The sequence below is a fragment of the Euwallacea fornicatus genome, chromosome 16 (assembly GCF_040115645.1).
Source record: "Euwallacea fornicatus isolate EFF26 chromosome 16, ASM4011564v1, whole genome shotgun sequence".
Lineage (NCBI taxonomy): Eukaryota > Metazoa > Arthropoda > Insecta > Coleoptera > Curculionidae > Euwallacea > Euwallacea fornicatus.
The window spans coordinates 2,958,514-2,973,855 of record NC_089556.1 but is presented as its reverse complement, the minus strand read 5'-3'; the positions used below and the strand labels follow the sequence as shown (position 1 = coordinate 2,973,855).

At 35.2% G+C, this 15,342-nt stretch overlaps 2 protein-coding genes across 6 annotated transcripts in view; one reads left to right on the top strand and one right to left on the bottom strand.

Moving 5' to 3' along the window:
• Positions 1 to 2,769: 2,769 nt before the first annotated feature.
• LOC136344103 (transcription factor HES-1-like) lies at positions 2,770 to 9,294 on the top strand. 2 transcript variants are annotated; one of them, XM_066291229.1, is made up of 5 exons: positions 2,770 to 2,789; positions 6,634 to 6,964; positions 7,029 to 7,317; positions 7,890 to 8,053; positions 8,126 to 9,294. In XM_066291229.1, exons 3-5 carry the CDS (start codon positions 7,135 to 7,137, stop codon positions 9,081 to 9,083), a joined length of 1,305 nt encoding a protein of 434 aa, XP_066147326.1. In that variant the 5' UTR covers positions 2,770 to 2,789; positions 6,634 to 6,964; positions 7,029 to 7,134; the 3' UTR covers positions 9,084 to 9,294. The 2 variants fall into 2 exon arrangements, with proteins under 2 accessions (XP_066147326.1, XP_066147327.1); XM_066291230.1 differs by lacking the exon at positions 2,770 to 2,789 and adding an exon at positions 5,744 to 5,855.
• Positions 9,295 to 10,437: 1,143 nt separating this feature from the next.
• Positions 10,438 to 15,342, bottom strand: part of mRpL16 (mitochondrial ribosomal protein L16) — a 206,658-nt gene continuing 201,753 nt past the window's right edge. For 2 of the 4 annotated variants that reach the window (XM_066291239.1, XM_066291240.1), the window contains exons 2-5: positions 12,034 to 12,099; positions 11,048 to 11,205; positions 10,784 to 10,982; positions 10,438 to 10,721 (exon numbers count right to left, since the gene is read on the bottom strand). In XM_066291239.1, coding sequence (XP_066147336.1) covers positions 10,462 to 10,721; positions 10,784 to 10,982; positions 11,048 to 11,205; positions 12,034 to 12,067 — 651 coding nt within the window. In that variant the 5' untranslated portion in view covers positions 12,068 to 12,099 and the 3' untranslated portion in view covers positions 10,438 to 10,461. The other 2 variants (XM_066291238.1, XM_066291237.1) reach the window with 2 other exon arrangements.

Genomic DNA, 15,342 nt, shown 5'->3' with positions numbered 1-15,342 from the left:
TGTATTTGTTCCTTCTCATAATTCAACAAAAATGTCCTAACTTGAGAATGATAGGTGTTCATCACAACAAATGTTTCAAAATTGTTGTTATGTTATATAGCACTTAACAACAATATATGTTTTTAAATTGGATCCTCGACAGACTAGAAATGCTGGAAAACCAATAAACCTCTGGTTGTATTGCAAGCATGGATAGGGATATATAAAAATAAAAGAAAGCAGGCGAAAAGTTCAAACCAATATCAGGAATTCTGCATTTGGATTAGGGTCGTTATTGCCACCAATGACTTTTCTGTATCTATCAATTATTAATGAATATAGAGTATGCAAATCCTTTATGTCAGTTTTCTCTTATTAGTCCTATCTTATATTGTATATCTGTTGATCAATTCTAACACAACAAGTGTTTTTTATCATCTATTTGAGTGTGTAAAATTTTAATATTATTTGATCTTCAAGCCTGATTCAGTATTAGTTTTACATTTTTCAGCATAAGCTTGATTCTTAATTCCCCGCCTCTGTCTTAACCGAGATTAATGCCCCCGCTACCAAACAAAATCCTCAAGTTTGCTCAATGTGTTTACAGATTTTTTTTAATGGCACTCAGTGACGCTTCTTCAGTGTTGATTTTGTAGTAGTTACTATCAATATTTGCTATGTGACCATTTTTGCTTCCTCCCCGTAATTGGTGAACAAACCTTTGATGGGTCTATGTTTGCCTCGTATTGGGCCTAGTAGGAAAGAATCATGTGGGAAAATTTTATATTTACTTACATCGTTTAAATGGGAGCAAAAAGTTATTGCGAGCACTCATGATTTAGTGAGATTTTTATTGATAGCAATTGACAAAGAAGTCGAAACTTCGTTTATGTGAACCGTCGAAAGTTTTGATTTCTTAGATATTTACTGTATTCAAGAGATATTTGAAATGTGGACATTGCTCGAAATTCCCAGAAGCTAAAAGAGTCAAGACCGTGTTACGACTCTTGACTGTATTTAAAGACATTTTCGTCGTGTTTCGACCGTGTTAAGACTCTCGACTGAGACTCTTTCTACGAAAAAGCGTCCCTTTTCCCTTAAAAGCCATCTAATCAAACCCATTTACGTATACAAAATAAGCGTGTGACTCGTGTGGCCGAACCAGTTCACGTATTTTACCTGGCCTCCAGCCCTTTAAAGGAACTTAAGCCGCCCTTGAGAAACAGGAGAAGTTACCACCATCCCTTTTCCTTTGTAATTGGCCGACTTTTATTTTCAGCCAAACAACTATTCCTTTTCGAGATCAATCTTCTGAAGAAAACTGACCTGCCATCGTTGAGGGTGGGAAAGGACCTTGATCTCTTGCCCTTTATTAACGTTTCGGGGGGTGTAATTAGGCCAGCCTTCAATAGGTTTTTTATCTATTTTTCCGTGTATTAATCGAGGGCTTTCCAGGGAAGTGCGGCACATAAAAACAACTCACCAGGTCTGTAGAAGATAAATTTGCCGAAATTGATTTTTGTGGAGAGAGCTGTAAAACTACCCGAAAAATGAGAACTGTGGAAGCACATTAATAAGCTAGTGCTGCCACAAGATATCCCGTTAGTGGTTTTGAATTAATTTAAAATCCCACAGAGTAATCCGACCTTGAAGATCCTTTTAGGGGTGATTTATAATGGTTTTTAGGGCACAAAAAATGTAGAACGACCCACCCCCTGCCTGCATCTTCGAGTATAGTCTTCAGCATTGGAACAGGTGCACTGGTGATTAACGCCATAGTCAATTGAAGTGTTTCTGCAGGTTACGTATGATCCGGCCTGCTTTCGTTATGTAGTTGGCAAGAAATCGTGATTGGTGAGTAATGATGATAGTTTTGTATTGCACCACCATTCCATTTACGGGAATTTCGTGCAACTGGTGATCTTCATGAGTCAACCAGTGTATTTCGGATATACATATGAGACATATGATATTCGCGTTTCTTTCATCAGTGAGAGGCTCATCTTAAAATTGAAATGTATGAGAAAGCTGTGTTGGGAATCACATTTTCCACGATAATATTTCATATTTCCAAATTAAAACCCTGCTTAATCCTCGAAACACCCACTGTCGGCGAATCCTTTAGTACGCGACACTTTACTCTCCGAAATGACTTTCTTTTGTCTTCAGATCCTTTGATCCAGGAGCGCTTTCAAAAGAAAAAGCGACCGCTCGTGTGTCGCATACAATTTTTCTTTAATTAGGCCTCCGGTATAAAGATTTTACAGCTCTGAGTGGCTTTTTTACCTTTAACGCATGCCGCTTCTGGCTCTTCAGAGCCAATATCAAAGGGAGAAAAGAGGAGCTATTTGTCCGGGTTGCATGCGTTCACACACCATAATCGTTATTAAAAATTCGTTTCAATTTAGTAGCAGGTACTGCCCTGTATTACGTGTGGTTTATTCAGCAATTTTTAATTACCCCATGTTAGTGACACCCCTATACTAACTGACGGCAACCAATAACCGCCGTTGCGGCATCTTATCAGCGTCTGGAAAAACAAAGGCGAATCACTCGACTGGAGCACGAAACAAAACTCCATCGGCGGCTCCGGATCCAGATCAAAGGCTCTCGGATCAAAGAGAATGGGGTGTAATTGGTAATTAGGGCTGGAGACACGACGAGGGTCTGTCAACCGAGACATTTCGGTGCAGAACACCAGTGAAAGTGCAAACTTGCTTTGCGATGACGGTTTCGAATGAATATGCTTTTCAAAAATTTGTGAATGATATTAAGTGTAAAATTACTTGAAAATTGATGAAGATATAGCGGTAAGGAAGTGCACGAAATAATTGTTCTTTATCACCGATCTTCCTTGTATCGAGAGCGAGTTTTTGCCTCCCCCAGGTTCCGTGAAACGAATCCTAGAAGTGTGCGAGTGGGGAAGTTTCCCACCCCCCTGAGGAGTATTTCCTTTTGTTTTGAAATTCATCATATGTACAGGGTGTCCTATTTTCGAAGTAACGGGGGGAGATCAGGTACTTTCTGAGTAGAAGGACAAAAACCGTGGTCGGGGCCCTTGGCCCGATTTTTGAGCCAATTTGCAATTATTTAAACAGCATTTTGACATATAGACTCGTTTGGAAGATGCACGGCATTTTTCTTTTTTGTCATTTTTTTTAAAACCCTTTAACTTTTTTTTGTGAATATATATATTTTTTTAATGGAAACCTTAGTTGGCCATCGCTCCATTAATTAGATGTTTTTTATCGTTCTGAAAATATATTGTTTCATATATTTGTCTTGGTAAACATGAAAATTACAAATGATTTTTAGTTTCAATAGGAAATGTATCACTGCGGAAAACCTACTTTAAAACTAAAAAAAAAATCTCCTAACAGTATTTTATGTGATATTAAAAATTTATTGATTTAAAAGAAAATAAGAACATTATTATACAATAGTCTATTAATAACAGCCTTTTCTTACTTCAAGTATTGTTCAAACTGATGTCTGTTATGATGTAAACAAACGGCACGAAATATACTCAATTGCATTAATCAACTTTGGTCTCTTAACTTAAAAACAAATTAAGCTAGGGAAAATTCGTGTAAGTCACTGGATTCCACATAAGAAAAATCACACAAGATGTTTCTGTCAAAAACTAAAGATATTCACAAGCAAAAAAGTCATGTTGAGGCTTTAAAGAAAATTACAAAATATGTATGTAAAACACTCGGTATCCCCCAAACGAGTCGAGATATCAAAATGCTTATTAATCATTGAAATTGGCTCAAAATCGGCCACGATTATTCTTCATCTACTCCACGGATAAAACTGAAACTCTCCAGTTACATTTAAAAATAGGACATCCTATACAGGAGGGTAATGGCAGATGAAACACCATATTTGTCAGGCGGATTATTGAGTTTCGGTTCAGTATTCTGAGGCAGACGCTACAGTACTAATTTTGGTCCGTCCCGGGTATTTGATTTTTCTGGAACCACGATGGATGTCTGAGAAGCATTCCCCCATCTGCCACCTGGGAAGGCGCCCGATGGGGGACTAGCAAACCCCCACACAGGATTTTACGACTGATAGGGCCTGATAATACTCAAAATAACCTATACTGTTTGATTGAAACTTTGGGTTTGAAAAAGAACTAATAGGTGCATAACATACATACATATGTTATAAACATCAGGTAAAAACGTATAACTTGCACACCCTTCCTTCCCTCGTTTCTCCGTTTGCATGAGGGTATCGGCATTTAAATGAAATATGTAGACCGGAAAGAATAGTGAAGGGGGCAAGATTACACCTGTGTGGGTCGTACTGTATGGGAACTTCCGATTGGGTCGGTCACACGCTGACACGCTTCGACACACGATATGACAAAAACCCATCAACCTTCAGCGTTTTTATGGGATCGTGATTATGTAAGAGGGATTTGTGTGCTCTTCCCAAATAAGTACTTTAATACCCACTGGAAAAATTGACGAAGAAGAATAACTAATGAAGCTTTTCTCAAGAGTTTTCTTGGAATTCGAAATTCAAAAGCCACACGAACAATGGAATCTCTTAGGAATCCAGAGTTGCTTTCATTGAATTGACGGCATTTCTTCAAAAATCGTAACAAATTCTTCGTCAAATCTCGAAGCAAATAACAAAAAATAATATTTTTCTGAAATTTCAGTTTGTAAGATTAATTTTTGGAACATGCAAAATTAAAAGTCCTACGACTAAGGGATCTATTGAGAGTTCCGGAATTTCACTAAATAGAACAGTTTCTTGAAGAACGAAGAAAAATTATTTAGAAAATCAATTAATACATTTTTCTAGAATCCGAGAATTTTCCAAAAAACTTTCACGGAGAAAAACAAATTTAGAATTTTCGTAGACTGCGAAATAGCCTTTAAAAGTACGAAGGGAATTTTTTTTAAACACGGAAAACATTTTTGAGAAAAAAACTTTTTAACAATTTTGGAAAGACCCTAAATTCTAAAACTACTCTATGCATGAAATCTCCCATGAGCTTTTCCTAAGTGAAAAAGGAATTCTTCAGAATTTTTTTCTAAAATATTTTTTTGGAATCTGAAGAGTTTCTACAAATCTTTCTTGAAAAAAAAAATACGGCAAAACGTGACCGAAAAAAATCTGAAAATAGAGACTGAAAAAGGAAATCTCTTATAATTTCTTTTAATTGGAAAAAATTCCTTTGGAAAGGGGGAGGGAAAAAAAGACAAAACTTTACAATTTGCTTAAAATATAAAATCCCTTGGGAGGTCTATTGGGATCAAGGCTTAAAAACTAGTAACAGATTCTCAAAAATTTTTAGGTGCTTAAGAAATTTATTCTCAAACACATTGAAAAATAATCCAATTTCTGCAACTTCGTTCTAGGTATATTAGTTCCCTCCTCACGAAACTTATCACCGAAGAAATGGGCATTCACACCCCTTTGCGATCATCAGGGGCATGCTAGAAGCTCTAGACCTGTCAATCCAGAATCCCATTTTAAAATTTCGAGAGATACGCTCCTGAGAGACCCACCGAGAAAGCGAACATCTTCGGCGTGTGTCTTGGAGCGGATGTGGCCAAAAAATGAAATAGTTCCCATAATGGCCTTGTTTGCACTCACTTAAGTAGTGGGAGGCATTGAGAAGAATAAAAGATATAAAGGACAAGTTCTTCAGATAAAAAGGAAGCAGGTAGATGTATCTTCTTTTTTTTTATGGGAAAGAAATGAGGAAGACCTAAGCGGAAGGAGTTATGAACTTTGTCTGGGAACATTATATATGCAGGAAGGGAGCTTTTTTGCTATTGATTTTGCGGTTTTTGAGTAAAATAGACAGAGAATTAAAAATGAAATGGAACTCGATACCAGAAGACTCACAAGTAAGTATAAAGTGAGAAACTGAGAATAGAGAATTTTGATGTAGAAAGTCATGTTTCACACCTAATCTAAGGGAATTTGTTTACTATTCCTATCTACTATTGCATGACCAAATTCTCAAATAATGCCACCCCCGCCACTGCAGCTTATTCCATAATATTATTCACCTCTACTTATCTCAATATCCATCAATCGGCAACAAAAAGCATCTCATTCAGACCTAATTTACCCTTCGCATACACAACAACGAAGTACAGTTACCATACCTGTTACAACCCTGTACGTGGGAACTTAGCTCGCACGTCGTGGGTCAATGTATGGGCATTTTTCTCACGGGGCGCCCCATACCATCATATACAAGGGATCGTCAAAAGCATCTTTCATACCAGAACTGTGGATTTAATACGCTCATAATTGTAATGTACGTATTCTAATGATTGAAGCTTGCCATTTTCGTTATTTGTTCCTTGAAAGGTAATTGAAGGAAAGAAAAAATATTAAATCCACGGAAACAGACGCCCATTTATCCTCCCTAAATGTGATTATCCATAAAAAATATTATTCTGTAGTTGTTAACATTCACATTGATCCATATGATGGCATCAATTCACATGTAGGTAGAACCAAAATATTATTCACTTTCTAAAAAATACCTGACGTCATGCGAAATAGCATTTTTATACCCAAAGGAATTTTTCATACAATGTACCCCGAATTATAGCAGAAACATGTACATGTATATAAGTATTACAGTACCTCTCCTTCTCTGCTTTCCACTAGACCCAGGCCCATAGAACCTACGTTTCCTTCAATGCGCCCCGGTATATTTGAGCCAGAAAGACACTAATTCATGGTATAAGAGAGAGAGATAGAAAGTAAAGGGACTGTAGGGTAGGGGTAGGTTCCCACGCTGTATCGGAATGTATATCGGAAGTTTTTGAAAATGGGACGTCATTTGAACATTTCGGGTCAAGTGACCAGAACCATGGGATCCACAGGCTCTAGTTAGGGTATTGGTTGAATTTCGTGGTCTAGTGCGAACAATTTTGATTTGAGTGAACTTAAAAGTTTGTGTGTGCAGCCAGTTTTTGGATTTATTAAAATTTCCAGAGTAAGTACTGAATAAATTAATTCAAGCTTCTTTTGAATTAACAATTTTTTTGTTCAATTTGCAGAGTAATTCAATTTAAAAATTGTTTTATGCCTTGTACAAGATATCGAATAATTTGAAACGAGCTTGGTAGAATTCTAAACACAGAATCCTTGTATATATACTTTAAAATGTCTATGAGCGATGATGAGTTTGAACCATCATCCCGAATGCAGGAGTCGCAAAGTGGTACCATGTCCAAGGCGGAACTTCGAAAAAGCCATAAACCCATAATGGAAAAACGTCGGAGAGCTAGGATCAATCACTGCCTTAATGAGATCAAAAATTTAATTCTTGAAGCCTTGAATAAAGATGTAAGTGTTTGAAACTTTAATGTGTGTTTTGGTTGAAATTTGCCTTTTTTTTATGAAAATTGGAACATTTTCGATGCTCTTAAAAAGTTCTGCGGAAAAGTTGATACTAACTCACGCTCATTTCATTTTATCAATTTATTTTATTAAGAGATTTTTTTTAAACTCCTAATTGACTTGCAAAATTCCAATTGTGGCAAGAGGATTTCTTTTTGGCAAGTTTTTGTATATATCACTAAAAGGGATCGTCAGTTCCTTAAGAAAAATAATACAAATATGTCTCAATCAAAAAAATTTTTCGATTTCGAATTTTTGCATCGAACGGAGAATAAACCCTAGATTTTTTTGTACATAGATAAGTAATTTTCGAAAAATTTTAGAATGCGGCCTTACAAAATAGACACTTTTTAATTTTAAATAGTTAAATATGAAGAAAAATTTCCTAAAAAGCATAAAACAGACTTAAAAAAACACAAAAATCATTACAGAAATTATTGTTAAACAATTTTTCTTTCTTTGAAGACACCACAAGTTAAAATATGTTTTTTTTAATTAAATATTTTTCCTCTTTATAGCCCGCCCGTCATACAAAATTAGAGAAGGCAGACATCTTGGAAATGGCAGTTAAACATCTACAAAACGTACAAAAGCAACAGCTTGCCATAGGGATGGCTACAGATCCCTCTGCAATCCGAAAATTCAAAAACGGCTTCAAAGACTGTGTTTCTGAAATCGATAGGTAAGAAATTGAATTTCAAATCAAACACTCTATTTTTCTCTAAAATAACTCTTCTCTGTCTCATTTCAACAGATTTATCAGCAAATCGGATAATACAGAAGGAGGCATGAGAGATCGAGTGACCAATCATCTTCAAAACTATATTAATCGTATCGACCAAGCTGCTCAACCTGTTCCTTTTGTATCTACTAACATTTTCACTTCAAATTCTGGTGGAGAAGGTCCCAGTGGTATTGGAGATCAGAATAACAATCCTAGGATTCAAGTACCCCAAGGAATTCATCTGATACCCAGTAGATTACCCACAGGAGAGTTGGCACTATTGGTACCAAACTCGTCAAATTTACGCTACTTTCCATCATCCCACCGACAAAGTGCTTTTGCCTTAGTGCACCAAGCTCAAAATTCTGAAGTTCCCAGATTGCTCAGTTCTGAGCCCCCACGATTACTCAGCCCTCCTTTAAGCCCAGAGTCTACCAAGAGCTTTCGTCCTATAGCCATATCAAGACCCGCCGAGTACTCTGATGACCATCATCAAGTAGCTCAAGTGAGTTCTACAGTAGCTTTCTCTGATAAATCCAAGATGGAAGTCAAAACTATGAAATTTCCAATACACAATAAACCATTGGAGAGGAAGGTTGTAGAACACACCAGTGTGATCAGGACGTTATCTGACCCTTTGTGTGTGATTACCAATCACGGGGAGCGCTATAAACAGGCTCAACACAAGGAAGATTCATTATTTTTAGAAGAGAATCAGACTGAATCTAGAGGAGTGAAGCGTGATTATTCAGAAATGCTGCGTTATCAAGGCCTTTTAGCCCCGATGGGTGAAGGAATAGCAAGACCTAGTAAGATTATTAAAACAAGCCATCATGAGGTACCATCCTCGAGTTATGTAATGATGGGAGAATCTGCCATGGGGGAATCTTCGAGGGGAGATGGCTGTGCTGTTTTGGGGAAGGTACACAAGGAAGTAGACGATCAGCAAATTAAGGGCGATCAGGGTGATATGTGGAGGCCTTGGTAGTTTTTGCGTTAGTTAAATTATTGAGTAATAATGTATTTTTATCGACTTGTTAATGTTGTCCATTATCCAACATGGTGATTACTGTTCAAGGTGAGTTTTTTTGAAAGTCCTACAAGGCGATATTCCAAAAAAGGTTTAAAATGTTTTCATTATCATATAACGTTTGTAATACCTTTAATTCCTTCATAAACATTATGCGATTTAAGAATAAGATATTAAACACTCAAATCAAATGAAAAAAATCGTTCAAAAACTCTACAGAATTGCTGTAAATAAGAAAAAGTAGAAGTATAATTATATAATTTTTATGATTTATCTAAAAATCAGTAAATTCGTTACCAGTTACTAAACGAATTTCATATTCTCATAAATATCAAATTTGATGAAAATTGTATTTTAATGCATTTTTGAGATATCCTACTGTACTTCGTAATCATTCAAAAAGCTCACCCTACAAATCCCTTATATCTATTAGACTAAGCTTTAATTGTTGCATTATCTATTTGAGCACTTAATTTAAGAGTACTTTTAAGGCTAAACCTCAAGGCGTTTTATTTTTATATGGCAGAGAAATAAGAAACAATATCTCTTAAGCTCCTATTTCCTGATAGGTTCCTCTCCTGTGCTTATACTAACAGAGGAGCGCTAATGACCTTCCTTGACACGTTAAATATTTTACTTCCATTGAAGAGAGTACACATATTTAATAATGCAACTTAATTCTCCAATTGAGCAATCACATATGTGGTATCTATTTAACATATACAATATAATTGCGTTTAAAAAATTAAATAAAAACTCCTCCCTCGAATGGAACCAAACGAAGTTACAAACCCCTGATAGAGTGGAAGTTGAAAAACCAATTCCGGAGTTAGTTAGGGCTTAATTTACTGAGGAGATAACCACTTTACTGTCAATTTGCATCTATTACGTGGTTATGCGTACGGCAACCGAGGCGAAAAATGAAATTCTGACTAAAGGGCTTCGAGTGTGCCCTTTTTATACAAGGCGTCTCAAAATTGGTGGAAAATATCTTTTGCAGTTTTCCTAAATAAGAAGCACCATGTTGCCCAACAATGTTTTGTTGAAAACAATATTTCCTGGCATTAGAAAAATGAGTTTTTAATATCTTGCAAATATAGCCTAATATACACTTTTGGTGCTTGAATATGTAATCGGTCTTCTTTAATAACCAGTGGTGGAAGAGATATTAATTTCTTTTTTTTCTAATACTGACAAATTTCAAAAAAATTCGGATACTTCATATGTCTCTAATTTTAACGGTACCAAAATGCGAATACTTATGAAAGTGACGCCTTCTAAAAACCATTGCCTCTAATAAATATCGGTGATGTGCATTTATTTCTCATATATTTCTTTAAATGTATTTACAAAAATATTTTAAATCCCAGGGCGAAATCCATTGATGACATCCTCCCATATTATTTTGGATCATGTACTTCATGCTGTAGGGATTTATATTATTTTCCTTCTCCCAGTTCTCTCTCTCATTCATTTTATCAATTATCTTTTCTGAAACCACCATGGCTTTAAAAGGAAGTTTATTGGCAATATCTGTTAAAAATGGTTCTACTTCCTTAAAATCACATTTGCCCCCAAATTCTATTATTATACGGCCTAAAAAAATATGCCATACAGGTGAGGATATTAAATTCCTTATTAGGGAAAAGGGTTTTTACCAGCTTTGACTGGGGTAACATAGTGGTCAATGGCTCCCTTTCCTCCACCCAATCGAGTACCTTGTCCTCTTCTGGTAACTGGCTGCCAAGGAGAGTCGACTCTCCATACTGCAAACATGCGATTTGCGTCCATTTTTCTACCAATACTTAAACGAATCATTTCAAAGTGGCCCCATTTCAGTCTGCCACCACCTAAAGCCTATAAAATAGTGAAAAAAACAAAAGTATTATAAAAACGGCAAATAAATTCTCAATATTTTATACCATTATTCCATATTGCTTATGTAATAGAAAATTATGCACATCCTCAGGTCCTCTCATATATCTCAACCTTTTTTGCATTTTTGGTGGTCGAATGTTGGGTGGTAAATTAGGTACTTTGTCAATGAATTTAAGTTTAGGTTTTTCAGGTAGTTCAATATCTATCAAAATAAGGAACATGTAGAACATGTCTTAATGTGGATATTGAAGTTACTGCTTAGGTAAGTATTATCTAGTAGAGGTTAAAAATGCATAGTAAGTTTCCTAATAAATGTGAATTAGCACCTAAATACCTGCCTACATATTTTTTTCATTTAGTTGGTTACCAATCCAAATTGTATTTCTACATCAACTGATATTAGTACAAAATCATAGTTTGAATATTAAGGTGAAAAAGAGTGCGGTGATGCTTTTCCCTGATAAGATTTTGTATGCTGATATATGAGGTCAATTTTCAAATAGATATACCTATGCAAAGATTTTGGGATTAATTTTGTGTGAAATAGGGCTTTAGTGACCATATTGCTACTAGATGGTTATTACTGAATTTAAACAATACAAGTTATAAATAGTCTAAAGTCTGGGATCTCTCTAAGATAGGAGGTCTTTGTTGTTGATTGTATCAAAGAATCAATATGAACACAAAACTTGACATTTACAATCTGCAGACTGTGTATATAATATGCAAATGGTGACAGACAGGAAATATTTTAAACATTTCCAATTTGATTAACCCTGAAAGAGTTTTTAACCAAAAGAAGTGATGATGGCATGAGCTAAAGTTTTTCAGCTTTATATTTAGTGTATCATTTACTATTAGTTCTGCAGAGCACAGGACAAATGGTGATAGACATAAAATTAAAAAGATAAATGCACTGCACTTTAGGAATATATTTATGCTAGTTCTCCATTGAGTTTTTTCAAAGATTGCAGTGATGCTATTATTACTGAAAACAATTTATACAAAATATTCTCTACTTTTTACTTACGATCATAAGTGGGTGGAGGTTTAAAATTCTTCATGCCGCATATTTGAATTACAGATACTGCTGGCCCTGTAAAGGAAACTTATATATATTTATCGATTAAACTGTGCAAGTGTGAATATATAAGACTATGTAAGTGCTAAATGAACCATGTGTATAGGTCCTTAGGTTTACCTCTAAATAATAACAGTAATTTAGAAGGATTCATTCTTAATTTGGTAATTAAAATAACTTTTAAAATAAGGAATTTTTGATGAATTACCGACAGCAACTAATATTTAAAACTTTAATTCTCTAAAAAGTACATATTTGAGGTTAGAATTTAGCAGGACCAATAGTACCTGCCAAAATCATATGATTGATGATTGATCCTTTTATCAACACTTTATTGTGGTCTCCTTTTATTCGGTAGAAAAAGAGACAGAAACATTCTTATTTATACCGTGTGTTTTAGAATAATTTCGGTCAAGTAGGCTTTGGAATTATTTGACTCTGAGTCTGAATGTCTAAAATAAACCTAACTTTATTTAAATACGACGCTTTTTGCCTTTATTACTTATTGAATTTTATTAAAATTAGTATTTTCATGGCTCCAAGGACTTAAGTGATGGTTAGTTAAAGTTTTGTGAGTGTTAAAAATGATGTTTACATTCAAATAAAAAACCTTTACGCTTGATTCCTGTTTTCGAAATGAACAGCCAATAACCGGAGAATGAACCTTTGAAATTCTATCTTGTGTTTCCAGGATTTGTTGTAAATGGGGTAAGTAAATAAATGTTCATTAGATTTATTTATGTTTAATTTTTTCATAATCGCTAGTTACTATTAAAATTAAAAGTGAGGTTGGGTTTATTGGTTTATGTTTGAGATTACGTAGAACATATCAAAGACATACGGGTTCGATTTCAAATAACTACAAATCTATTTGAATTGAATTTGTTTACGTATAGAGGAATTTTCTTGTTACTTCAGTGTCGCCATCTATGGGATAAGCTCATAAGCTACCTTCTAGTCTTTACACACAGACAGACAGATTGCGGCTAGCTCGTCGGTTGAAGCTAAAGCTGTCACTCATAGATGACGCAACTATATAAATCTTATTCGGGGAAAGTGGAAAGCGGAAAGCCGTAAATTATTGGACAATATTTTAATTCATATCCACCATAAATGAACAAATAAACTAATAATTATTGATAATTGATGCAATATTTATTCACTGTGAATAATATTTGCTCTTGCTATATAGGCAAATTTTAAATAAACTGTATTTTGTTACGAATATACAATAACATTTTGAAGTGAATTTTAGGACCAATTTTTATTACTTAAACCTACAACCTACAATAAAGAGAACAACAACAATCAATTTTATTTCGAATGGACAATAGTTTGTTAGATTTGTGTAACTCATTTGTGGAAAAACCATCGTTAGAATTTAAATGCTAGGAGCGTTTCTTGTATTATTAACATTTACTTGTGTTTAAATAATATTATTCTCCGGCTTCCAATAAAACAAGGGGAGATGTCGAGGGGAGACTAAAATGCACTCGGGTGAAACTTTTAAGTCCTTTTATTGTGCGGTGCTTAAACGAAGTTGTTATTTTGTCTTCAGCAAATATAGGAGCCTTGGGTGGGTCTTGCGTAAGTTCGACGAAAATCTACTTCATTTCGAGTTTGAGAAAACTGAAATTTCGTTCCTAGAAGAGCATTATAATCCCTCCGATTCACCCCCTCATGTTATCTGCGTGCCGGTCGTTTGTAGTTATTACGGAAACGATTTTGTAGAAGTAACAAGTGAGAGAGGGGCCCCAACGCTGGATTTTTAATCAGACTTTTGCCGTGGGGTCTTTTGTTTTTGGGGGAATGCCGTTTTACGTCGGATGAATACGAAAATTGTTGTTTAATTTTTCGATTTAAACTCCCTTTCGATCCAACGAGGGAAGCAATTTGTTTACACACGTGTGTAGTTTTTGAAAGACATCTATAAGAAGTTATTATATTTACACAGCAACTTTATGGAGAATGAAATAACAAAAGTTCCAGAAACTGGAAAATCTACCACTTTCGCGAAATAATAGTCTCGCTGAATCTTTTTTAATCCCTCCCTGAAGGAATCCTACCCGAGGAGGATTCTCAAAGCTTATGCAAATAAACTTCGGTAAAACTCTCTAATGTTTTGGTTGCTTCTTTTCCGAAGCATTTAGACCGAGGGAGGTTGTTTTGTTTAAACTTTCGCAGCGATCCGAAGAAGGATTAGAGGTGAAAGCACATTCTCTTTTTGGACTTTTCCATTTACAACTTGACTGGATTTGCGGAAACGAGAGGACTTATTAAGTAGTTTAATTCGGTATCCATTGTGTCGAAAAATTCCAATTGTGTGCAGTGACCGATATTTAGGAACCTTTGAGGGAGGGAATAGATCCTTAACTTTAAAGTCTTATTGGGGATCGAGGAGGAGAGTGTGTATTTGCACAAGTGTTTGAACCATCTCAAAGAAAAGCAATTGTGTTGCGGGGTTCAATGTTTTACTCAAATGAAGCCCCTACGGCTATTAGGTTTTGCAAATAGAAATATTCCAGATTAAACTGCAGTCTTAAGCAATCTAGAAAGAGGCTACGTTTCGGTTATTGAATTCTGGATAGTGTCGGCAAAACACCCAAGAATCAGTGTAATATACCCAGAAGCGCGGCTCTTAAAGGGAGAAAAATATCAAGTTCAATCTTACATAGACTGAAAAATCATATCTTTACTCCGAGATAAGTTACAATAACGAGTTTTCACCAGATTGGTTGCTAAACTAACCCTCATAAACTCTAATTTTGACATCACAGTAAATCATGGAAAAGTGCAGTACCCGAGAAGTGATGCATGGAAGGTTCCTGAAAGAAGTAAAAATACGTACGAAAACTGGAACTTTATATACAGAACACACCTTAAAATTCTATTAATTTTTTGGCAAATAACTGGAAAACGGCGACAAACCAAGACGAAGAAGAAGAAGAAGAAGGTGAAAATGCTGTGAATGAAGTATTGAATTAAAATGTTGATAAATAGATAGTTAGAGGCGTGAGAGATAGGACTTTGGGATGGTAAAAGAAATTCTGACTTCTGAAAAAATACCTGTAAACTACAACTTGTGAATCCTAATAATATAAATTTTAAAGGGAAGTTTGTTCACGTTTAAAATTTCAGCCTGACATTGTATATGCAGCATTGGCCAAAATACTTGGATCTTTTTTAAAGTTTGCATAAATTAAAAAGTGGGTGAATTTCATTAAGTTTTTTTATGTAGTTTTATTCTTAGTAAAGATA